The sequence below is a fragment of the Myxine glutinosa genome, chromosome 6 (assembly GCF_964187855.1).
Source record: "Myxine glutinosa chromosome 6, kmMyxGlut1.1, whole genome shotgun sequence".
Classification (NCBI taxonomy): domain Eukaryota; kingdom Metazoa; phylum Chordata; class Myxini; order Myxiniformes; family Myxinidae; genus Myxine; species Myxine glutinosa.
This window is the reverse complement of record NC_136266.1, coordinates 28409737-28436079: the sequence shown is the minus strand read 5'-3', so window position 1 is coordinate 28436079 and position 26343 is coordinate 28409737. Positions and strand designations below refer to the sequence as shown.

At 38.7% G+C, this 26343-nt stretch overlaps 1 protein-coding gene across 4 annotated transcripts in view; it reads left to right on the top strand.

Moving 5' to 3' along the window:
* Window positions 1–26343, top strand: part of LOC137429354 (protein PALS2-like) — a 729474-nt gene that overhangs the window by 293302 nt on the left and 409829 nt on the right. For all 4 annotated transcript variants that reach the window (XM_078779703.1, XM_078779704.1, XM_078779705.1 and 1 more), the window contains exon 4: window positions 348–575. In XM_078779703.1, coding sequence (XP_078635829.1) covers window positions 348–575 — 228 coding nt within the window. The remainder of the gene's footprint in view (window positions 1–347; window positions 576–26343) is intronic.

Here is a 26343-nt window from a genome sequence, read left to right as displayed (position 1 = left end):
GGGCATTCTCACAAGCATGAATGTCAATTATTTGCGTAAACTACTTCAAATTGGAACAATAAAGCTCTGATATGTTACAGGATATTCTACTTCAATGTTTTTTGTTTGAGGGCAATTGCTTTTCTCTCTTTGTACCAAGCATCACATTTTTCCTGTCTCTGACAGCCACAGAGGCTCGGGCTTCAATCCCGCATGTGCATTACTCTCCTTTAAAGCTTATCCTTGTAATATTGTGATATTAAAAATGAAAAACAAAATCAGGTGTATTTGTAAGGTAAACAAAACGAAAATTAGGAAAAGCCAAACATTTTTAGGGGGTCTTACCTGCATGCTATCAATGTACGCAGGGCGTGACATTCCGAGTGGACGGTGGTGAACTAGTGATCGCCCGCATTTTGCGAGGTGGTGCCATCGACCGTCAAGGTTTGCTACACGTGGGCGATGTCATCAGAGAGGTGAATGGGCACGAGGTGGCCGGGGACCCATCGGGCCTGCAGAACAGCCTTCGAGATGCCAGTGGCAGTGTCGTTCTCAAGGTTCTCCCCAGTTACACAAAACCCCCATTTTCCTCACAGGTGGGAACTTGATATAATATTTTAGCATTTGACATTGTTTGTGTGTTCACCACAGGAAATCTTGTGTGACAAGTTCAATTTTTTGTACTTTATATCAATCCATAACAATGTTTTATTGCTTATATAGTGATTAGGGTGCCACAGCATCTCATGTATTTTCTGTTGTACAATTTCCCCCAAAGGGTGTGCTTTCATTCTGCAAGCCAATAACTTATTTAAAGGTAGATTGAGTGAGCAGTATGAGCTCTTTATTTATACGCAGTCCAATTTCCACCCACCTCCAGTCCAAGAGAGCCCGGCGGACTTGGGTTTATGGATATTTTCCTGTATGGACATTTACAGATAGTTTTGACATTTATTCTGGAATCGTATCTATGAGTTACATAAGTTTGAAAAAATCTACTTTTTACCTAACCTAAAAAGTAAACATTTGCATCAGCGTATGTACATATTGTTACGGACACGACTTATTAAGATGTTATGCTGGGCCGAGCAGAATGACCGCCGTGTTCGCACAAGTTACCCGATTATACTCGAACGTTGACTAAGTCGCGCTATGCTAAATCAATGAAGGAAAGGACACAACGGCTGGATTAAAATGACACGACACCAGGGGTACGGTTCTCAAGACCTCCGGAGGAGGTTATAATATTGCGGAAGGTTAGATTACAAAGACAAGAGAGACAGCATAGAAAGGTGGGCACTTAAACACGGTCTTATCTTAGCCCCGACAGACGACAGATAAACGGGACAAGACTGACTCACACGGGGATTGATGGCAAGGAAGGCGGGTAGTCGATGGCTCAAGGTGCACTCTTGGCTCAGGGACAGAATCGACCCGGTCCGGTCCAGAGATGCGGGAGGTCTCACAGCGCTCGGAGGTGGCGTCTGGTTCTCCTTCGTGGCTGAGGCGCATCTGACGTCACGTCCGGAAGGTGGCTGCGTATATCCGGCGGGGAGTGACACGCCCTCGGCTCGTTAGCTCCGCCCCAGATGGAATCGGTCCGCCCTTCTTATTGGGTGCGGGGGGTTACCGGGCTCCGCCCTTGACGAGGAGCTGACAGTGAGCCCCTTCGTGGTAACCCCGTCGGAGCGCATGGTCAATGGCGGCTAACCAAGCCGGTGTGAGGACGCACACTCCCCGCACGCCGTTGTTGTAGTTGTTGTTTCATGGGGAAGATGGGAGGAGGTATGGGGAGGTCCTAAACTCACTACTGGTGCCATACAATCACATTCTGGTGCAACGAAGAGTCAGAATTAATGGAAACGAGTCCTTAACTGACATAGACTAAGAATAACTAGCAAGAGGTCCGAAAGTTGTCTACGTGAGATGCGGTGGACCTGGGCACGACATTTAATGGGGGAAGAAGGGGAAGGTCGGTTCTACAGAGTGTTGTTTACAGACAATGGGACTAGGGAATGGGGGATTGGGGATAGTTGGGGAGTATTGGGGAAATAAGGGAATATTTACAAGCGGATATGGAGGCCAAGTCCCATATCCGCAACATTGCACCCTTCTCTACCCTCGGGGCGTCCCGACCCGATAAATTTTTACCTATTTTAGTGTGGCACTCAGATGTAGTTCCCTCTACTATTAACTCTACCCTGAGTGCGACAGTTTTACAGATGTTCACAAATGAGTAAATATGTCCCCCTGCGACGTTGCACCCTTCTCCTCACAGAAACACACCCACAGGATAACCGAATCGCGGAAAGAATTCGCAAACTAAACATACAGCCGGTAGGGAGCATTATTTACAAGACTACGCTGATATTTACACTACGATCCAGGACCTGTTTTTGGAGGAACACATGCAGATGTTATGCATAGAGAGAGCACGCATGCCAGCATCGATACACCAACCCACGAGTGCTCTGTGGCCTTACGGCCTTTAATAATGTGCAGAGCACCCCTTCCAAGCACCAAAAGCACCACCCCATCACACAGTCAGCACCATCCGGTGCACCAATAAAATGTTTAATGATCATGGTGTGGTGTCGCAGCCGGCCGATGTTCTGCCGCTGGTCTTGCCTTCGTGTGGTGCACTTGGCCTTCGTACTTCTTTCAAAAATAAAGAAAGGCGCCAACCGCGTCCATTTCCTATTTGTGGCCGTCAGGGGGCCAACTATTAGTGGTTCACCTTGTATGGCATAGGTGCCACGTTGACCCATAGGTCCATCAACGGGTGGTGCTTGCCCGCAAAAGAACTGCGGTCCATTGTGGGTGGCCACCAAAATTGCGGTCCATATGGTGTATCGATCCAGGCAGCAAGCAGCGAAAGTGCAGGCCCACAACTGCGGAGCCAGCACCTCTCTCTCCTCTCTCTCTGCCCCAAAGCCAGATCCTCGGAGGTGGGAGACAAAAGAAAAGACAAGTGAGTAAGGTGGTAAGGGCGCAAAAGTGCACGCAATGTAAGGTAATGCACACTGGGGGCACATGGCAACCAGGTGAGACAGGTACGCTCCTACCGTACGCCCCCCCCCCCCCACCAGGTAACCTACATGGCCCCTCCCTTACCCCTTACTGTATCCACAAAACACAACACTACCCATAAACATCTATTTTACAAATTAACAAACGTCCCTACTGTCTTCCCCGTTCCTCCCATAAACCAGATTCGTCTTCTCTCCCTCCTAACCAATCAAATTTGCCATTTTCAACTCTCATCAAAATTTGCCATCTCCAACTCAACATCATAATTTGCTATCACCAATTCATCATCAGTCCCTCCTAGGGAGGGAGAGATGGAATCACCCCAATGTCTCATCCACGTCGTGATGCGTCTCACAAATCCTCACAGCAATTCTCATTTCCTGCAACAGAACAAAGAAAACACAGGTGTGGAGTCATCATCATCACCTCAGGTAAGTGGCTGCGTATGGTGCGACAGGTTCATCAATCCTAACTATTTCCTAAATGACTTTAACAACTTTACATTACCCGGGGTCTTTCTCCGGCCAAACCATTGGCCCTCTTACACTATGGGTTCTAAAAACCAATTCCCATTGACCAAACTGTGGTGCTTTTCAATTTGGGGTCTCACTCCCCCGATTCATCTCCCGGTGCCCTCGCACAATTTCTGGGCCGCGACGTGTACCTCTCCCAGCGGGTCTACCCACCTGCACACCCCCACCAGTAGTGTAATAATGTTGCTTCTGGGACACCTCCGTTTAACATGGGAAATCCCTATCTAATGTCATTTACCCCCTTGTCTTTTTCAAAAATCATAAACACCTCTATTTCTCCCACCCTCATCTTTATGAACCTTTTGTCTGTAGTACCTATCCTTAATGTTGTTCATTAGACCACTCAAACACTACAAATATTTGTTTTCTCTTATAGACCTATCATCCTTCTTCTACATATCATCTGGCAGATTAATCTTTGACCCACTCAAACATTGACCCATTCACTTCCATATTAATTCTTTCCCTCCCTCATTGCCCCTAAACACCTCTATTTCTCTCACCCTGTTCTTTACGAACCTTCTAACCTTTTGACATGTTATCCTTATTCATTAGACCACTTAAACAATGGTCCTTCTGTGTGAACCTGTGATCCTTCTGACCTTATGGACCTTTTAACCTTTTACTCTTAATATCATCTGGTGAATCATCTTTGACCCACTCAAACAACGACCCTACAAATATTTGTTTATGTGTGGGAAATAATTTAATTCTCCTACAACTCTCCTCACCGTCTAATACATTAACAAAAAATATGTTTGAGTTTGGTTCTTTATTAAGATATTTTAACTGAGCTAAGATAAAATGGTAAACCTCCCTCAATGTTCTTGTTTGAGCGCCTCCAGTGCCACATACCATTTTTAAATTAAAGTATATATTTTCCTGACAACCATCAAAGTTTTCCGTCCACTCAAAAATATTTCCATCTTTTTTACCCAATTCACCGGTATTTAAATTAATTCTCTTATTTGTTTTGTAAATTGTTTTACCAGTTGTCTTTTCAATTATACCTATTTGATATTTTTCACATTCGTTATGTTTACCATTTATATACCAAGGTTGATTACACCTCCACTCTTTAGTCTGGTTGGTACTTGGTTCTATCATTTATATAATAGTAAAAAGGCGGCGGTAGCCCGTTAAAATCCCTAACCCCATTTTTAACTTATCACTTATATACTTATATAACCATAAGGGAGACTATCAATTCCATTTTCTAAAATAAACCTCTTATCATCAAAAGCCCCCAATGCTTTCTTATTCATCTCTTCTGAATATAATTTATGTTTATAACTTCTTATTCCATTAATCTTTCTAAACTCTTCTTTCTTTGTTGTTAAACAGTTATAATAATCCTTAAAGTTTATTGTTTCTTTAATAACATTTTTCTTTACACCTTTTAACTTCTTATCAGTCTTTTCGACGTTATTCACAATGTATTTATAAGCATAAGCCTTAGACCTCAATCCCACAAATTCACTCATAACATTTCCTCCTAATTCATCCTTGAACTTTCCAATCACCTTTTTATTTTTAGAAGAGAACAACTCACTCTCTGGACTGTAATTACTCGTGTCATAGATATTAATGTCTCTTTTCATGTCTGAATAAACATCGTTGGTATTAATTTTCAAAATAAAACTATCTGTATCCATATAAAGTAGATTAACATCATTTTGATATTTCTTCCTCAAGTTATTATAAAAGTAATCATACATTAATGACTTTGATAAATCAAGAATTGTTGTTCCAATATAAATAGGTTTGTTCATTTCAATACTCTCTTTAATCAAATGGATCGCACAAAAGTTCTCAGTAAAGACCTCAGCTCGAGTAAAACTCGGTCTATTAATTAATTTTGATGCTTGTTCCCAAGATGTTGATAGTCTGATATTTTGTCTTTTCCTCACATTCTCCATAGTCTTACCAAAGACCGCATTATTCATCAATTTATAAAAGTCTTTCTCAAAATCTGTTTTTGACTCTGTTCTTCTTTGTGTATTAAAATCAATGTACCCCTTTAACCAATGACTTTGATTGAACTTTAGAACCCTATGGATCTTCTCTACTCTTAGACCTTTTGATAAATATTGTCGCAAATTTCTTTGGTGTAGAACATAATTTTTCTTGTTATATAATGTAGTAAGTAATTTTTCTGTTGATTCACCTATATCAAACGATCGTTGATAATCACTCAACCATTCTTTCTTTGGACTTGCTTTCTCACAAGCAAATGGGAGATCTTTGTGTAGGTTATGGAGTTCCTCTGGATATTTTAAATCAATTTCAAAATAATAACCAACTTTTTCTTCATCCAATTCTTTTTGTGTAGAGATACATACATCTTGTAAAACGTTTTTGTAGTCTTTTTCCTTTACCCATCTAAGTTTTCCATAAGGAAGAGCCTGAGACATTGCCCAGCCATACAGGTTGTTCGCGTCATAGTACATCAAGTAAGAACTCTCTTTCGTTGGATCATAATTTGGAAGATATTTGTTATTTGCTTTTGCGTATCTACTCGAGCAGACTTGTGAAATTCCACCTCTTTTTGCCTTTTCAATCATCAAAAGCATATCAACATCGGTTATCAAATCCAAATCTTGTTTTGTCATTTTCAACATCGCACTCCAGGCCAATCCAGGTGCTGTGTAGTAGTGAGCAGGATCCAATCCATATCCAGTGCGACAAACAGATCTAAAGGCTTCAAATACATCGGCCAATAAAAGCACATCAGTTTTGAGATACAAATCGTGATACTCGCCAACATTCTTGATGTTATATTTTTCCCAAACATTTTGTGCGTGTACATAATCTTTATCAGATATATGACTATTATTTAATTTGTTATAGAAATTTTCTTTTGAAGGAAGTTGTGTTTCATTGAATCTCTCAAATGAGTCCATATAGTCATAGGGGTAAATTCCCTTTTGTGTTAGAAAATCTTTATCTAAAAAATACTCTGAAAGACATGGAAACTCTTTTAGATTTTGAACCAAGTTAACCAATGGACTTGCCATGAATTTAAATGTATCAAGAAATCTGATATGAGTAATAGGAGATGTGTGAATTGTTTTTGTGAATGAAATGTATTTCTGATCCGTGTTTGGAATTGCTGAGATACTTCCAGAAGTCTTTGAGAGTTCCTTGATAAATAGATGTGTATCATAATGAGCGTTGTTATGAAGAAAGACAGGAATGAAAGAGGGGAGTTGATAATTAATATTACAACTTTGATGAGCCGGACCTCTATATTTACCAGTGAGATGACAATGGTCTCTAACCTTTAGACCTTTACCAATTTTCTCCTCACAAATATGACAGACATTGTTTTTTATAAATTCCCTTTTTTCTTTACTTGTTAAGGACATTGGTTTATTGGTTTCTCTCATTATCTTGGTTAATCGAACACAGTCTTTTTCTAGTCGTTTCACAAACTCCTCTGGGGTATTTGAGCCTCTATACATCTCTAACTTGTTATATTTATCACCAACGGATGATTTGATATAATAACAAAAACCACAAGGAGTATGTTTTTGATATTTATTTGTGTATGATTCTTTTGGATCTTGAGAAGCAGTATCAATTTTTTCTAAAATACTTTCAAAATCAGCATATATAACAAATGGATGTTTGATCTTTTTATTTTCATCTTTGAATGTGATCTTTGAGCCTTCTTTAGGCATATTGATTACCGTTGATTTATGTTCGCCACAATAATTTGAATGTTTATCTAATCTTTCTTGTGAATTGAAGAAGTTAAGACAACGCAAACAAATATATATTTTATTTGTTCTCTTACAGACTTGTGGTTTTATTAATTTAGCAATATCTTTGATGTATGTATAATGTGAATTTTCGTCTGAATTAAAATATAGAAGATTAATATGAGTTTGTTTACAATTGTCAGAAAGCTTTAAAACCTGAATGTTGTTTGTTTCTGTTAGACCATAAACATTAACTGATAAATTATTCATCTTTTCAAATTTAGGAATATCATTTAAAGTCATCGGAAACTTTAGATCTTTCGTATTTAATGTATTCTCATATTTTTTATAATGAGATACTCTTTCATCATGAAAATGTGGAGGATGTAAGTGTGCTAAAATAGACCAGAGAAAACATTTATTGTCTTTATTTTTGATATTGATAACTGCTTTTCTATTTTTGATAACACTGGGTAAATCAATGTAAGAAGAAGCTTTTAGAGGATCTGATTTAAGAATATGAATGTCTATGTAAATAATTTTTCCTATATTGAATCCACTTCCTACGATTGAATTATCCACATCTTGCTCTTGTTTAATAAGTTCATCATAGACTCCTGATGTTTTAAAATCTTGATATGAAGATATAAAGTGTGGCTCAGTTCTCATGTATGGTGCATCTATAACTCCTTCATCCTTTGTCATTTCTAATTTTACTCCCATATAAAATTTAAGTGGTTTCATTTCCTTTAGTGTTTTTTCAATCAACGTTTGAACAGCAGGTTTAACTATTTCTACAGCATCAACTATAGACTCTGGTTCAGGAGGTTTGAAGTTAAAGACTCTTATTTTAATATGTCCTTTGAATGCTCCATCAGAGTTTTTAGTTGTGATAAAATTTGATAAATGTAGATTTGTTTTAAGATGTATTTTGAAGCCTTTCTTGAGGATATTTTTATTACATGTAGAACAGTGTTTTGTTTCAGGTGGAAGAGGGGAAAGTTTGTTTAAAATGTTGTATGTATGTTTTGCGGTGAGAATATGTTGTTTATAATATTTTACTTCCTTCTCGCAAGTATCACAATAAACCATATTTATAGCGTGAGAAAACGTGGTGTTTTATATATATCACTGTGCTTAAAATAAAACACTTTTGAGCTTTACAGCTCCGTTTTATATATATCGCTGTGCTTAAACTAAAACACTTTTTCACTCAGAATCATCTAAGTCATAACTATCACATGAATACTCAGAATCATACTCAGAGTCATCAATAAAGCTACTCTCATAACTATCATTTGAGCACAAACTATTAGTATCATAACTATCATCTGTGTTCAATGAAATACTATCATCACCATCGTCCAAGTTCAATGAAATACTATCATCACTATCGTCTGAGTTCAATGAAATAGTAAAATCTTCACTGCTGTATTGACTCATATTTAATTAGCAAGAAAAATATTCCCATCAATATCTATATACTTTCTTTCATTAACAGATTCAATCTCTACAATTTTTATATCAAAAGTTATCTTTAAATAATCTCTAACTATCATAGAACGAAATGACATTTCACCAGAAATATTAACATCATTCATTTTACTTAGATCTACACCCTTTGGATTATTAAAGAAAATACAAATGTCTCCTCTAGAATTATTAATGGTCTTATCATTCTTTTTCAAAGTATCGTGGTCAATCACTTTTTCAAGCTTTGAATAAATTGCCAGGAGTAGAGGAGAAACTTTTGTTAGATTTACTTTAATGGATGTCTTTCCAGGTATAGTTAGAGCTCTTCCTTTAAATGAAATAGAGGGGCTCATGTTATTTTCCATAACTGGTTTTACCCAAAAATTTCCATATTTATCTTTGTTCAATTTAACATCTTTGACATATTTTTCTATATCTTCCACCGAAGTAGAGATTGATTGAAATTTGTCTTTTGTGCTTTGAAACATTGTATTTATTAATGAATAAACTTGCGTTTAGTTTAAGTAAAAATTTACCACATAAATATGATAAGTTCTGAAGGATATTTAGAATTTCCAGACTCTCCATATGATAAATTAGAGAATTGTCCGGCTTGTGATAGAGTGGGGCTTAATGATGAGGATTCATATAAACAATGTATTTTCTGTGATTTAATTTTAATTAATGATAATAAGAAATATAAAAAAATATATAACTCTTTTAAATTAGAACCAAAAATGAATTACTTTACAAGATTAATAAGAGAGATGAATGTTAAGTATTGTGATGATAATACACCATTTCTTTCAAGGGAAGAGACTATTTGTATTGAGGAAATGTATAAGGGTTTAATGATATTTATTATTCAAAATAATTTTAATGGAAATGTTAATACAAGATACTATATAAATAAAATAATGAATTATTTTGAAATTAAACCCGAACTCAGGATAAAATATAGAGTTTCTAAAATAGCTCAAAAAAAGTTAGATGACTTGTTTTCCAAATATATAAATGAATGATTTTTTACCCGTTTGGGAAAATAAGATAAAATTTAATAACCATAAAAACATTCCAAATTCATTGAGATGTCTAATAGTTGGTTCAAGCGGATGTGGAAAAACCTGTTTACTTTTAAAGATGCTCCTTGGTCCTAATTTTTTAGATTATGATAATTTAATAATTTTTACAAAGTCTAGTTTTCAACCCGAGTATCAACTACTCTCACAGGGTTTTAATGCAGGTCTTAAAAAGGAAGACATTATCGGTTTATTTAAACTTCAAAACAAACTAAATGATTATAATATTGAAGATATAATACAATTATTTTGTGATACACAGAAATCAAAATCGAAACCAAAACCCATAACTTGTATTCTCAGTGATAATACGGATGATATACCTTCACCTCAAGATTTAGATAAATCAAAAAAGAACCTCGTCATCTTTGATGATTGTGTTAATGAGAGAAACCAAACAGTAATGGACAGCTACTATACAAGAGGGAGACATTCTTCTTGTAATTGTATTTATCTTAGTCAGTCATATTTTCAACTCCCTCGACGCTCAATAAGAAACAATGCCAATACTTTTATTTTATTTAAGTTAAATTCAATAGATGTAAATAATTTTTGGAGAGATAATTGCTCTACGTTATGTAGTAAAAAAGAATTTGAAAATTATATGAAACACACGATTGGAAAATATAAATATATTGTTGTGAAACAAGATGAGATATTAAAGGATGTATTTTTATTTTAAACATAATTACATATATAAATGACAACAATTATTATTAACCTTGTGGGTAAATCTGCTTCTGGAAAGAACTTTCATAAATCTAAACTCTTGAATAGTAAAAATGAAAAGATTGTAAGTTTTTTTAAAAAACACCCTATGATTCGTTTTGTGAGTACTACAACCAGAGCAAAGCGACCAGGAGAAGTAGAAGGGAAAGATTATTACTACATTTCAATGGAGGAACATATGCGATTGAGGAACGAAGGTCAAATATTTGAGGAGGTCTCTCTTGGTTCTACAAAATATTCACATTGTAAGAGTGAGTTAAATAAAGTAAAATCTAATGGTCTTGGGATTTTAGAAACTAATCCTGAAGGAATGAGACAAATTATTAAACAATTGTGTGGTGATGGAGTTAAGATTTTATCATTCGGTTTTGATATCGATGAGGAGATTCAACGCAAACGTATGAAAAGCAGAGATACAAGTATTAGTGAAGAAGAAATAACAACTCGTATTAATACCAATAAAGAATTTGATGAAATATTTAAAGAAAAAGATTTATTTCAACACATTTACTATAATGATGAAGAAAAGGAAAATTTTCCCATTGACCTTTACAATTCATTAAATGATATTTTTCAATAAATAAATACAGAAAATGAATACCGAAGAAAGAGAAAGAAAGTTTAAGGAACATCAACAATTAGTTTCAAAAGTTGTTAAACAACAGGAAGAGATAAAGAAGAAACGGAGACAGAAACTAACTGGTGAAGAAGCCTTTGAAAGAAAACAAGAGAAATTCTTTAAACCACTTTTGAAAACTCAACAATCACCTACAGTTCCCACGGTAGAATTTACTCCGAAAAAACTTCAAATGCTCAAAGATTTTAGTCAGATAACAAAACAAGAACTTGGTGAATTAGAATATGATGACGAGGGATTATTTCGGAAACTTGAGCAGGTAAATCAACCCCCTAATTATGTTGTGGAAGCTCTTCAAAACAATGAATATTCGGCGGGTTCAAAAACCAGAGCAGGTCTCATTCCAACAGAAGAACCAGCAGTGTTTCATCTTGTGGAAGAAAAGGTATTGATATTTAATGATGAATTGATGTTCTTGAGTTCTACTCAACCAAATGTTAAATTAACTCCAAGATTAATGTTTCTTCTAACAAACCCCGGATTCAGCGGTTCAAAATATTTTGAGGAACCACTTGATATGGAAAGAGAGGAAGATAGGGTATATATTGAGTTGTTAAATGCACTTGATTATGGAGTTTCTGTTGCTGGTAAAAGTAAGAAGAATGAGAAGGAGAAACATATTATTGATGCTTTAAGTAAGCTTGGTTCGGGTGTTAGTTTTCTTCCAAATGACCCATCACAATTAGTTAATAGGCTATTATTGTTGTTAGGTAGTAAGAAGGCTGGAAACAACAATTGTTTTAATGAATCCTCAGCCATTTTAGATCAGTTGATGAATATGAAAATAATTAATAAATGTCAATACAAAGATATTTTATTAGATATTAAATAAGATGAGAAGCACAATTCTTAGTTTTAATTTCACAACGAGCGATTACACAGCTTCATTCCCTTACCCACTACAACTTGACCCCCTTACCTCATATGAGGCATCTTTATTGTCAATGGAAACTTATAATACCTTGTTTAATATCACAGAGAAAAACAACAAGTTTAGTTATAATCCAGGAAGTGGATATAAAACTATAACCGTTTCACCTGGAGCTTACGAGATTTCTCAAATATCTTCAGAAGTCTCTCGCCTTATGAAAGAAAAAGGTGATGAACCAAAAAATATTGTAATAGATATTCAAAAACACACTTCAAAATCAACTATTAAACTTAAAAATAATTATAAAGTTGATTTCACGATTGAAAATTCGTTTAGAGAGCTATTGGGTTTCTCTTCAAAAAAGATTGAAAATAACGGGACGTTTTACAGTGATAATGTTATCCAAATATCCTCCGGTATAAATTCAGTATTAATTCATTGTGATTTGATTGATGGTGCTTATAACGATGGAATAAGAACAAATACAATATTTTCATTCAGTGCATACTCAACCCCGATTGGTTATAAATTTAATATGGAACCAAAAAATCTTGTCTATTTACCTGTGTCAGGAAAAACCATATACAGAGTAAATTTTAGGATAACCGACCAAGATAATCGTATGATATCCTTTAATGATGAAATTATATCCATCAGAATTCACCTACGTGAAGTTTTTCAATAAATAAATAATGGTTATTGTGAGAAAACACGAGTTGGGAAAATATAAAATAATTACAGGGGAGGGCATGTTCCTTTCACCAGACTATACAAGGTATGTGGGTAGAGGATACTATAAACCTAAGAGACAACGAGGTGTAGGTCATCAATTTCGAAATAAAGGAGATGGGATAATTGATACTCTAATGGGTATTGGTTCAACCATCCTTAAACATAAAGACCTAATTGGTTCAACTGCTTCTGCCGTGGGCTCCGTTGCGGGTGCTATAAAGAGTATAAAAGATGCTCAAAAGGAGTCTCATAAATTACAAGCAATCAAAGAAATAAAAAAAGGTAAAACTCAACTATCTTCACAAGAACGACAAAAAATCATTAAAATACTTGGGTCAGGGTTTCAACAATTTTAATGCTATATAAATACAAGTATGGAAGCGATTGATAGTATCTATGATTTGGATGATACGATTATCATTTCAAACTCCACTAAAAAGGAAGACTATTTTAAGGTAAATGCTATAACAGGAACAGACTGGAATTCAAACGGAACAAAAAGTTTTGAAATAAATAATCAACAAACTTACTTGAATATAGCTGATAGTTTCTTGCTGTGTAAATTTAAATTCACTAAGGCTGCGAATAATACTAATGCTACACTCGTAAATGATTTCTTCTGGAAAATGTTTGACAGTGTCCGCCTGTATATTGGAACACAAGAGGTTGAAGCGGTTGATTATGTCTCTGCTACATCTGAAATGATGAAATTTACACTATATTCGTTTAGTGATAGAATGGGTAAGGGAGCTGTTGAGGGTTTTATTCCTGATATGTCAACGGGTACAAACGCAGACCCTGGTTATAGTCAAAGGAAGTCAATGTATAATGATGACGCAAAAGCTGAGAATAGTTTTACCGTAGCAGTACCTCTGAAAGGTATATTTGGATTTTGTGATTATGATAAAGTTTTGTATGGGCTTAAAATTAGATTTCAACTACAAAGGAATGATAATGTAAATAGATTGCTTTTTGGGGATGAAAATGCTTTTGGAGAAAATAATAAATTTGTTATTAATGATTTGTGTTGGTATATCAGTGAATATACTCCTAATCTTAAAACGGAAGAGATGTTAAATAGAAGACTTAACTCAAAGAAACCGCTAAATGTATCATACCTTAAAAGAAGATGTCAACACGTTAAACTGGAACACACTACCTACACTTGGAATTTAGGTGTTCTTCAAGGAAAGCCACGATACCTCTGGCTCATTTTTAAAAAACCAGATGGAGAGGACGGTACTAATAAGAATAATGCCCTGAGTGATAATGCAAAGGTGAAACAACTTCGGGTTTCTCTTGATGGCACATTTTATCCGCGAGATAGATTGGAAATTGATTGGGAAAAAAATGATTATGCGGAAGCCTACAAGTCCTACCAAAAGGTGTGTGAAAGTAATGGTAATAATGATCCTATTTTGGATATGGTTGCGTTTCAAAAACTTTATACAATCTACGCAATTGACCTGAGTTCTCAAAAGGAAACTATAAAGTCTAATCGAGTGGATACTTCTCTATACATTGAAAGAGGGGAGAGTGAAGAGGTTAATGCATATTGTTTGCTTTTGGAGGAAACAGAATTACAGATTAATACAGATAATGGTGTTATGATTAATATCACATAGGTTTTTTCTCATAAATAAATGGTTGGGGTATATGTTAATCAAATCAATCTTAATAAATTAACATCTTGTATTCAAAATCAAAAGCCTTGTATTATTAATGTTAATACAATTCAAAGAAAAGGAGCTGTAAGAATTGATGTTTTACTCACACACACAAGTAAAAACACTAAATGATGTTGGATCACTTAAAATTAAAATGACGAAACCTATGTTAAAGAAATATTCAATAGACGAGTCAAGAGGAGGATTTCTCCCGTTTCTAATTCCTTTATTTGCTGGTTTAAGTGCGGCGGGAGCATTGACTGGTGGTATTTCAGCAGCGGTAAAAACTGCTAACGAAAGGAAGGCACAACTAAAAGCTCAAAAAGAATTGGAAAGACATAACAAGGAGTTGGAGAAACAAATTAGTGGAAGTGGTGTAATTGTAGATTTTGCTCAAAAACTTGAAAGTCTACCTGATAAAGCTAGATTGTTGGTTGGAGATATGCTTTCCTCTATCGCTCAAGCGGGTGTTAAACTAACTAAACGGGGTAATGGATTGTATCTTTCTCATAAATAAATGGATAAATGGTTTAAACAATTTGGAAAGAATACAACGTCAAATATAGAACTAGCTAAGTATTGTAAAACACTAAAAATTGATAATGTGGTTATTTGTATGAGAGATGAATTAACACATATAAATAAGAATACAAAGAATATTATTATGAATTTAGACACACAGAATGGTTCTCATTGGTTTTGTATTCATAATAGTAAGGATAAATATTATTTTGATAGTTATGGTATGCCACCACCTGTTGAAGTAATACAATTCTTACAGAATGGTGTTTATCAAACATTCCAAGTTCAAGAAATTAATTCTAAATGTTGTGGCCAATTATGTTTATATGTATTATTTCAACTCAACAATAATGAAAATTTTTATGATATCATTTTTTATCTAATATAAATGACCTATGTTGGAAAAGATGGTTCTATCTTTGGAAAATCCTCTCAGGATATTGATTTATCAAATTATTATACAAAGGCACAGGCTGAACGACAAAAATATAGTGTAAGTAAAAATATTAATATGAAGAATACTTATAAATTAATCAATTATCCAAACCCTACAGATGCGAATGACTTGATTAGATTCAGTGATTTATCACAATATATATCTTTAAAGAAAACAGCACGTTTTGTGAAACAAGTAAAATTTACAACCACAACACCTGGTTATACTGACCATACACCTTTCCTCATTGAATTTAACTACCTGCTTACAATTAAATTTTATAAAGAAGGACATTTAGTTAATATGCGAATTAATAAATGGGGGTATGATATGCCTGATTTAGGGTATAATTGGTCTTTTTCAATAAACATAGAAGACCTACATGATTTAAATCAGTCTCGTAAAGAAGAATATTATCCACTTGGTGAAGATAAGGATTTATGTGGAAGTACAATTAGTAAACAACAAATACGTGATTTTAAGAAAATAAAAATATATGATAGTATAGCGATGGTTCGCATGACAAAGAAGGAAGGTAATGAGATAAGGATAGAAAGCCGAGGAATACAAACCGATTTGGTAGTGGGAAGATGGGGTGGTATTACCTGTCATAATATTAATCTCACATATATTTCTGATACATAAATGGCAGGAAGAAGACTACAAGAGAATTATAATTTTTGTATTCAAGGATACCTACAAGAAAAGGGTGCTCGGTATTACATACCTTATGATTTGGAGCATATACATGGGAATTTTGTCATAAAAAACTGGCCTTATACTGATATTGTTAAACCCACAAATAGAGACTTGTTTAAAATATTAAATAAAAATGAACTTCTCAAAGTTATGAAATATAAAACTCTTTTAGAAATCGTCAACAAATCTTATTGGTATCCTATTATGAGAAAAATAATTATAGATACAAGAATATCTCAAAATCCAGATGAGTATATGTATAATATTCTTTGGGGTTCAAACTCAAGGGTAGCAAGGGATGAGGAAGGAGTTGAAGAAGAGAAGGAGGAAAGAGAGAAAAAGGAGAAGGAGGAAAGGGAGAGGGAGGAGAAGGAGGAGAGGGAGAAAAAGGAGGAGAAGGAGGAGAGGGAGAAAAAGGAGAAGGAGGAAAGGGAGAAAAGGGAGAAGGAGGAAAGGGAGAAAAGGGAGAAAAAGGAGAAGGAGGAGAGGGAGAAAATGGAGGAGGAGGAGAGGGAGCAAAGAGAGAGGGAGGAAAAATATAAAAAGATGGAAATCACTGAGATTCATAAAAGATTGAGTGTATTAAAGCAAATAAATCAATCTCAATGCACCGAAGAGGAAATTAAAGAATTAACAACTCTTATGAAGATAATGGTTTCAAAAATAAGAACGTCAATGTCTTCAATTTCAGGGAGGAGATTTAAACGAGAAAGTGGTGAAGAAGAAGAAGAAGAAGAAGGAAAAGATTATGTGATTGATGATGTTGGTGTCATTGACTTTAGTTAGTTTTTATTTGTAAATAAATGGAGGAGAGAGTGAAGGCATTCCTTAGGATTCTTTATGTTTTAAAAATAAAGATTGAAATGTATATGTTGAAAACCAAAAAGGTTTTGATACTCTGTCGGAATTTTTCTGATAAATAAATATGAGTTATTGTCTCAAATGTAAAAAGAAAACTAAATCTAAAAATATCTCTTATGTTAAAGCTAAAAATAATAGAGTTTATCAAAAAGGAATATGTCAAGTATGTGGCTCTAAAAAGTGCCAATTCATCTCTCCTAAAAGAGGAGGAGACATACAAAAGTTTCTGTCAGGAAGTAAATTTACAACAACTGGAATTCCAGGGGAATTACACCTTCCAGGGTATTCTTTCTGTGGTCCAGGAACAAACTTGGATAAAAGATTAGATGAGGCTGACAATCCTAAACCTTGGTCTAAACCTACAAATAGGGTTGACGAAGTGTGTATGAAGCATGATATTGCTTATGGGAAAACCACTACGTTGACTGAAAAACATAAAGCCGACAGCGAAATGTTGTATAATTTGTCTTTGATACAAAATCCAACGTTGAGAGAGAAAGTTGATAGGTTTATTGTGAGAAATTTGATAAATGCTAAATTGAAACTTGGTCTTGGTTATTCCTCAAAAAACTATTAGGCTCTAATGATGCCATCAAGACTGAGGAGCTTTTGGCTGAAGAATTACACAAACCTATAATCACAAAGTTTAAAAGAAGGAAGGTTTATTCTAAATACACTGACCACATATGGTCCGCTGATTTAATTGAATTGAATAATGACAGGGGATACAGGTATGCTTTAACCGTTATTGATTTGAGGAGTAGATTTGCCTGGGTTGTCCCTTTAAAAAATAAAAGGGGTGATACTTTAATGTTAGCCTTTAAGCTAATATTTGATCGGGATAAAAGGAAACCAAAGAAGTTATGGACTGATGAGGGAACAGAGTTCTATAACAAAATATTCATGAAATTTCTTAAGGGGAAGGGTATTAAATTATACAGCACCTTTAATGAAGGAAAGGCAGTTGTTATTGAGCGTTTTAATCGTACTTTAAAAGAGAAATTATATAAAAAATTCACACAACTCGGTTCTCAAAAATGGGTGTATTTAATTCAGGATATTGTAGATAATTACAATAATACAGTTCATTCATCAACACAATCAAAACCATCAGAAACATTTACAAAATTAGAATATGAAAAGGAGATTAATTTGAGAAAGCCCAAGTTTAAAGTTGGTGATATTGTAAGAATATACAAATGGAAAAGTCATTTTGAGAAAGGTTATACACAAAAATGGACTCGTGAATTATTTAAAATCATTGATGTAATGGATACAGTCCCTTGGACCTACAAATTATATGATTTAAATGGAGAAGAAATCTTGGGTTCATTTTACTCACAAGAATTACAAAAAACACAAGTAAGCAGATAATACCCTTGAAAATAATAAATAAATAAATAAAATGTAATGGGGATACGTTTTTAAATCTGTGAACCCCAAACACAGAATCCCACAACTTTTTAGTTGGGGCTTAACTTTTGTGTGTGTATAATGGGGATACGTTTTTAAATCTGTGAACCCCAAACACAGAATCCCACAACTTTTTAGTTGGGGCTTAACTTTTGTGTGTGTATAATGGGGATACGTTTTTAAATCTGTGAACCCCAAACACAGAATCCCACAACTTTTCAGTTGGGGCTTGACTTTTGTGTGTGTATAATGGGGATACGTTTTTAAATCTGTGAACCCCAAACACAGAATCCCACAACTTTTCAGTTGGGGCTTAACTTTTGAGTGTGTATAATGGGGATACGTTTTTAAATCTGTGAACCCCAAACACAGAATCCCACAACTTTTCAGTTGGGGCTTAACTTTTGTGTGTGTATAATGGGGATACGTTTTTAAATCTGTGAACCCCAAACACAGAATCCCTCAACTTTCCAGTTGGGGCTTAACTTTTGTGTATGTGTGAGTGAGTCATAATAATATACAAACCCTAACCCAACCCCATCCCTAACCCAAACCCATCCCTAACCCAAACCCATCCCTAACCCAAACCCATCCCTAACCCAACCCCATCCCTAACCCAACCCATTCCTAACCCAACCCCATCCCTAACCCAACCCAATCCCTAACCCAACCCCATCCCTAACCCAACCCCATCCCTAACCCAACCCCATCCCTAACCCTCACATTCAAAATCCCAACCCTAACCCAACCCCATCCCTAACCCAACCCCAACCCTCACATTCAAAATCCCAACCCTAACCCAACCCCATCCCTAACCCAACCCCATCCCTAACCCTCACATTCAAAATCCCACCCAAACCCTAACATAATCTTTTTTTTCTTCTTTTTAAAAAATATGTATTTCATTTTTTTTTTTTCCTCTTCTTCCAATTCTGTCTTTCAAGGCTTTCAAGTTTGAAGAAGTAGAAATGGGAAGAAAGAATTTTCCAGCATTTTCTTCCTCGAACTTTCTTGATATTGCTTAAATCAAGCGTCATTAAACAAAGAACATTGTTCATTGCTTTAGAATCCAAAGAGTCTCCAAGATGGACCCCACAGGTAGAGTCTCCAAAATAAAACCAACTTTCCAAGTTCCCAAGGTATAACCACATTCCTGTTGAGCCTCCAAGATAGGTATCACATTCCGAGTCATCAAAACAAAACCCCCATTCCGAGTCTCCAAAAATATAACCATCTTTCCAAGTCCCCAAGGTAGAACCACAATTTTCAGAAATATTTGGGGTTTCCGTGATAAGTCTCACATAGTATAACTGCGGACCATCAGGGAAAACTTCCCTTTCCCAATTTTTTAGGGTTTCTATGATGTGTCTCACATAGTATAACTGCGGACCATCAGGGAGAACTCTCCTTGCCCAATTTTTTAGGGTTTCTATGATGTGTCTCACATAGTATAACTGCGGACCATCAGGGAGAATTCCCGTTTCCCAATTTTTTAGGGTTTCTATGATGTGTCTCACATAGTATAACTGCGGACCATCAGGGAGAACTCTCCTTGCCCAATTTTTTAGGGTTTCTATGATGTGTCTCACATAGTATAACTGCGGACCATCAGGGAGAATTCCCATTTCACAATTTTTTAGGGTTTCTATGATGTGTCTCACATAGTATAACTGCGGACCATCAGGGAGAACTCCCCTTTCCCAATTTTCAGAAATTTGTGGGTCTCCAATGTATGACTTGTATTCTGGCTCATCAAGGTAGAACTTGTTCAGTGGGTTTTGTTTTGATAACTCACAACAAGTATCATCATGGTAAAACTCTTTTTCAGGATTTTGTGGATCTCCAAGGTATAACTCTTTGGCTGGGTCATCAAGGTAGAACTCGTTCTGGGGGTCTTGGTTGTTCAAAATGTCTTCAAACAAAAAAATAACTTCATCCCAAGTTGTGTTAAAAGCAGAATTTTCATTTCGTATCTCAGATACAATTTCCTGTGAAAGAAAATAACAATGTATTAATTTAATACAATATTTTTATTTGTATAAATCAAGCTCTATGAATATTAAAATAAACTTTGTTAACTCTTACATGAGTCTCATCTAAAAAAAAAAAAAAAAAAAATAATTAAATAAATAAATAAATAAATAAACAAACTTACCTCCCTCCATTGATAAGAGGTTCGAGTCCAGTTCATCAATCTGAAGGTTGAGTTCTACACAGGTAGTAGGACTCCAAGGAATAGCAAAGTTATCCCATTCCATTTCGGCATAGGAGTCCATTCTCAAGTGAAGCAGAAAGCGTGTTTGAAAAAGCCTGTGTGGTCGGTGCCTTTTATAAGAAGGGCTGGGTGTGTGTCATTTCCTGTGGAAATTCCCTGGGCGTGTCTTAACTGGAAATGATGTGATGGAAATTCCCTGAAAATGATGTAATGTATTACCTGGAAATGATACAATGCTGAAGAGTTTATAAAGTGGGTGGGACTTAGCAAAAGTGGGCGGAGCTTAGCAAAAGTGGGCGGGACATAGCAAAAAGTGGGCGTGGCCTAACAAAAAGTGGGCGGGGCTTAGTAAAAGGTGGGCGTGGCTTACCAAAAGTGGGCGGGGTTTACCAAAAAGTGGACGGAGCTTAACAAAAGGTGGGCAGAGCCTACCAAAAAGTGTGTGGCACTGGAGGCGCTCAAACAAGAACATTGAGGGAGGTTTACCATTTTATCTTAGCTCAGTTAAAATATCTTAATAAAGAACCAAACTCAAACATATTTTTTGTTAATGTATTAGACGGTGAGGAGAGTTGTAGGAGAATTAAATTATTTCCCACACATAAACAAATATTTGTAGGGTCGTTGTTTGAGTGGGTCAAAGATGATTCACCAGATGATATTAAGAGTAAAAGGTTAAAAGGTCCATAAGGTCAGAAGGATCACAGGTTCACACAGAAGGACCATTGTTTAAGTGGTCTAATGAATAAGGATAACATGTCAAAAGGTTAGAAGGTTCGTAAAGAACAGGGTGAGAGAAATAGAGGTGTTTAGGGGCAATGAGGGAGGGAAAGAATTAATATGGAAGTGAATGGGTCAATGTTTGAGTGGGTCAAAGATTAATCTGCCAGATGATATGTAGAAGAAGGATGATAGGTCTATAAGAGAAAACAAATATTTGTAGTGTTTGAGTGGTCTAATGAACAACATTAAGGATAGGTACTACAGACAAAAGGTTCATAAAGATGAGGGTGGGAGAAATAGAGGTGTTTATGATTTTTGAAAAAGACAAGGGGGTAAATGACATTAGATAGGGATTTCCCATGTTAAACGGAGGTGTCCCAGAAGCAACATTATTACACTACTCCCACCACTGCAGTTGCCTCCGAGCTTACCTGCTCCTTACCCTAACCTAACTACCTGGGGAAGGCCCTCTGGCGCTCTCCCCACTCGGTGCCCTCTCTGGCACTGGGCTGCCCGATCCACACCCGGGATCCTCAGGCACCCACTCACAACTACCGGCTCCCAGAGCCCACCTGCGGCCTCACCTGGCCGACATCCTCACAGTGGTGGAGTGCCCAACCAACTACACACACTAACAGGCTACACGCCCAGCCATTTCCACAACACTAATGCACCCATCCACAACACCATTCTGCAACCGCACCACAAATGCCAATATCCAACCACAATTTACCTATACCCTCTACCTAACACTTACACTACCCGCCCCGGGTATCCGTGATGGGGGTCCACTCTTCCCCCATTCACACCTTCGCACCATGCACACCACTCCGTACCACTTACTCCAACTCTCTCCACACACCTGTACTTGCACACCTGTGCTCTCACACCTGGTGCCACCTGCACCCTTCTCTCCCCAAGCGCATTCGCGCTGATCCACACACTCACTACTCATCCACTGCTCCACACACCTGTCCAGTTCTCACACACACGGCATCATCTCATCTAACTACTCCCCTCTGAAACTTGCGCTTCCCAGTCGCCCCTTTAAACTATTGCGCTCCCACGTCATTATCATCCATACTAATCTACCTGCGTCCCCACTACAGGTATCAGTCACTAACTAACCTTAACGTTACCTAACGTCATCTTCGCTAGATCCCTATCAATATCCTAACCCACCCGGGCTAGTTTTCACTGCCATAAACCCCATAAGCTATTGCGCATTTGCCCCACCATGGGAAGGGTGGCAGGGATGCCCCCCTTACCCACCGGGCCCATCGCTCACTACCAATTTTGCACATCAAATTTCAACAAATCAAAAATTTGGCCAATCACTGCCCATCATCTGGCAATCATTACTGCCAATCCTTTGCCAATCATCAAATTTTGTTTTTCTAATTTCGGGGCCAAAACACTATCCTCATCACACAGTCTACTCACTAATGCCTCTCGGTGCGCCAATTCCTGTCCAAAGCCCGGCTTCGTAAAGCCAAGCCATGAATGCGGGTTGTTCTGTGCCAGCGGCTGGATGCGTCCGGCACTCGGTGCAGGGACGGGGGCTTACCCGGGCCGAGATCCCACGCACCATCTCGGCGTGGAGCCATCCAATGTCCCGATCTCGACCTGCCGGAATGCCTCAACAAAAGGTGGTCGCCATGACGACCCTTTCTATCGGGCTGCCCGCTCCGCCTCGTGGAGCACGGACGCGGCCGTTCAAAGCGAGGCCCAGCACGCACCGAGGGCCCGATTCGGCTAAAAGTCGCTCTAACCTCTAAACCGGTTACCGTCGATGCTTCACCTGGACGCTTACACCCCGCAGCCCGTTCCTTCCTCACACATCCAGCCGTTTCCATGCTCCTCGTACCTTTCCTTACACACCCAGGTACACCCATTCCACTCACAGCCTTGGTCACACACCTGACCACCGAACACTTTGGCACACATTCGTTGGTCGCACACCTCACCAACACACCTCTTCGCGCCCCCTCCTCTGTCACCTCCTCTGTGACAATCACAGGTGTGCTCTCATTCGCACACCCAACCACGTGCCTCACCACCAACTCCAGCGTGCATTCCCACTCACGCTCTACCATTCCAGGTGTGCATCCTTCCATCCCAGGTGTACATCCTCGCTCACCTGTCACAACCAACTCACTCTCCTTGTCACTCTCACTACTCTCACCTCCATTCTTGACAGCGCACTCACCCTTACTCTTGACAGCGCACTCTTTCCTCATGCACCTGTCCGTCACACACCTTTCAAGCGCACACTCTCCCGTTACACCCTCTGTAACACTCACCACAGGTGTGCATTCTTCCTTGCCTTTGACAGCGCACTCTTTCCCCATGCACCTGTCCGTCACACACCTTTCTTGCGCACACTCTCCCGTCACACCCTCTGTAACACTTACCACACCGCGCTTCCATGTGCTCCCTCGCACACGCGCTACGACCGACTCACTCTCGCCAGCACCCTCACTCCTTGGCACGCACTTTTTCCTCACTCACCCCAGAGTCGGACTTTCTCGCACACCTCCTTTTTCGCACACCAGACCTGTCGCACACTTCACCAACGGCCTCTCACGAACACCCGGGTCCATCTCGACCCCCAAGCTTCTTAAATCCCCTGGCGCATCATACGCACGACCATATTGGTCACCACTTACACCGGGTCCTCTTCCTCTTCGCTTCTCCTCCATCACCTGCGAATCCCTCATCCGGTTAATGAGCACATCATCACGATCCAAACACAGACTTTGGACCAATTCTTTTACTTCCTCCTTTATCTCTTTCTTATCCTCTCTCCGTCGCTTCTTAATTTCGCTCACCCCTTCTTCCACTTCTTCTAATTTCTGCTTCACCTCTTTTATTCCCCGGTACGTCTCCTCAAGCTCGTCCTCCAAGGCTACCTTGACCGTTTCCATGTGCGTCCTCACCTGCCGGTCCTTCGTCTCCATTACCTCTGTCACCTCGTCCAACCTCGTTGTCAGTCCCTCACGTACCATCTGACATTGCCTCTTCGTCGCTATCAAGTCGTCTTTTAGTTCTTTCTGTGTCACTTTTAACCCTCCTAATACCGCAGTGTTCCTTTGAACCTGCTCCGTTAGTCCTTTTTGTCCCTCTGTCAGCTGTTCCACCTCCTGCGTCAGGTCCTCTATGCCCCCTTGTAACTTTACAGTCCCCTTTCTCACCTCCTTCTCCATGCGCTCCTTACAGTGCCTCACCTCCTCGCGCACTCCTCCGACCTCCTCACTCACCCCTCTTCTGATCTCCTCTCCCATCACTTGCATCTCCTGCCCAGATGCCACCCTCATCTGCTCCATTTCCTCCCTGTGAGCATCCAGTTTGGTTTCTACCCCGATTTTCACCTCCTCTATTTGCTCTCCCATTTGTTTGATTTCCCTGGCAGATTGTTCCCCTATTTCCCGCAATTTGTCCTCCATCCTATTTTCTAACCCCATTAACCCATTTTTCACCCCCTCTAACTGATTCTCCTGGGCAGCCATTCTGTTTTCCACCCCCGTTAACCCATTCTTTACTTCTTTTATCCCGTTGTCTAACCCCTCAAAATTATTGTCGAACTTCCCAAATTTCTTGTCTAACTCCTCACCGGTACCCCTCGCTTCGTCCCTCATTACCCCCATTTGGCCCTCCAATCGCTCACCCTGAGCATCCATCCGGTTCCCCAACCGCTCACTATCAGCCCTCATTCCCACAATTTGGTTTCCCAACCGCTCACCCAATCGCTCAATTTGGCTCCCCATACTCATCTGTACAGCTGCCTGTAGCTGCGCAATGAGGGCCTGCATGTCAATCGGCTGCATGTTAAAGCCCGTTGATACAGCGGGCTCGGCTACCGCGCGCTCTTGCGAGGCGCCATTTTGCGCGCCCGCAACGTCGGGCGCAACGACGCTATTTTGTGCGTCTGCTACCCTCACTGCTTCGCTCTCCTCATGTCCCTCAATTTGGTCCTGGATCGACCCTGCCTCACTCTCCTCTACCGGACCCCAGCCGACTTGGTCTGCCATAGCGCGACTTTCAAAATTCGGGTTTTTATATTTTGTAAAACACAATCAAATTTCGCCGTTATAATTTCGAGCGCGTAAAACGCGCTCCGGATCGAATCTCACTCCTCGACACCAATTGTTACCCTAATGGTACAATTGGTGTTCCAAAATTTGGGCTAAATGAATTTAGTCCCAGGTCCGAATCCGACACTCCTGACACCAATTGTTACGGACACGACTTATTAAGATGTTATGCTGGGCCGAGCGGAATGGCCGCCGTGTTCGCACAAGTTACCCGATTATACTCGAACGTTGACTAAGTCGCGCTATGCTAAATCAATGAAGGAAAGGACACAACGGCTGGATTAAAATGACACGACACCAGGGGTACGGTTCTCAAGACCTCCGGAGGAGGTTATAATATTGCGGAAGGTTAGATTACAAAGACAAGAGAGACAGCATAGAAAGGTGGGCACTTAAACACGGTCTTATCTTAGCCCCGACAGACGACAGATAAACGGGACAAGACTGACTCACACGGGGATTGATGGCAAGGAAGGCGGGTAGTCGATGGCTCAAGGTGCACTCTTGGCTCAGGGACAGAATCGACCCGGTCCGGTCCAGAGATGCGGGAGGTCTCACAGCGCTCGGAGGTGGCGTCTGGTTCTCCTTCGTGGCTGAGGCGCATCTGACGTCACGTCCGGTAGGTGGCTGCGTATATCCGGCGGGGAGTGACACGCCCTCGGCTCGTTAGCTCCGCCCCAGATGGAATCGGTCCGCCCTTCTTATTGGGTGCGGGGGGTTACCGGGCTCCGCCCTTGACGAGGAGCTGACAGTGAGCCCCTTCGTGGTAACCCCGTCGGAGCGCATGGTCAATGGCGGCTAACCAAGCCGGTGTGAGGACGCACACTCCCCGCACGCCGTTGTTGTAGTTGTTGTTTCATGGGGAAGATGGGAGGAGGTATGGGGAGGTCCTAAACTCACTACTGGTGCCATACAATCACATTCTGGTGCAACGAAGAGTCAGAAT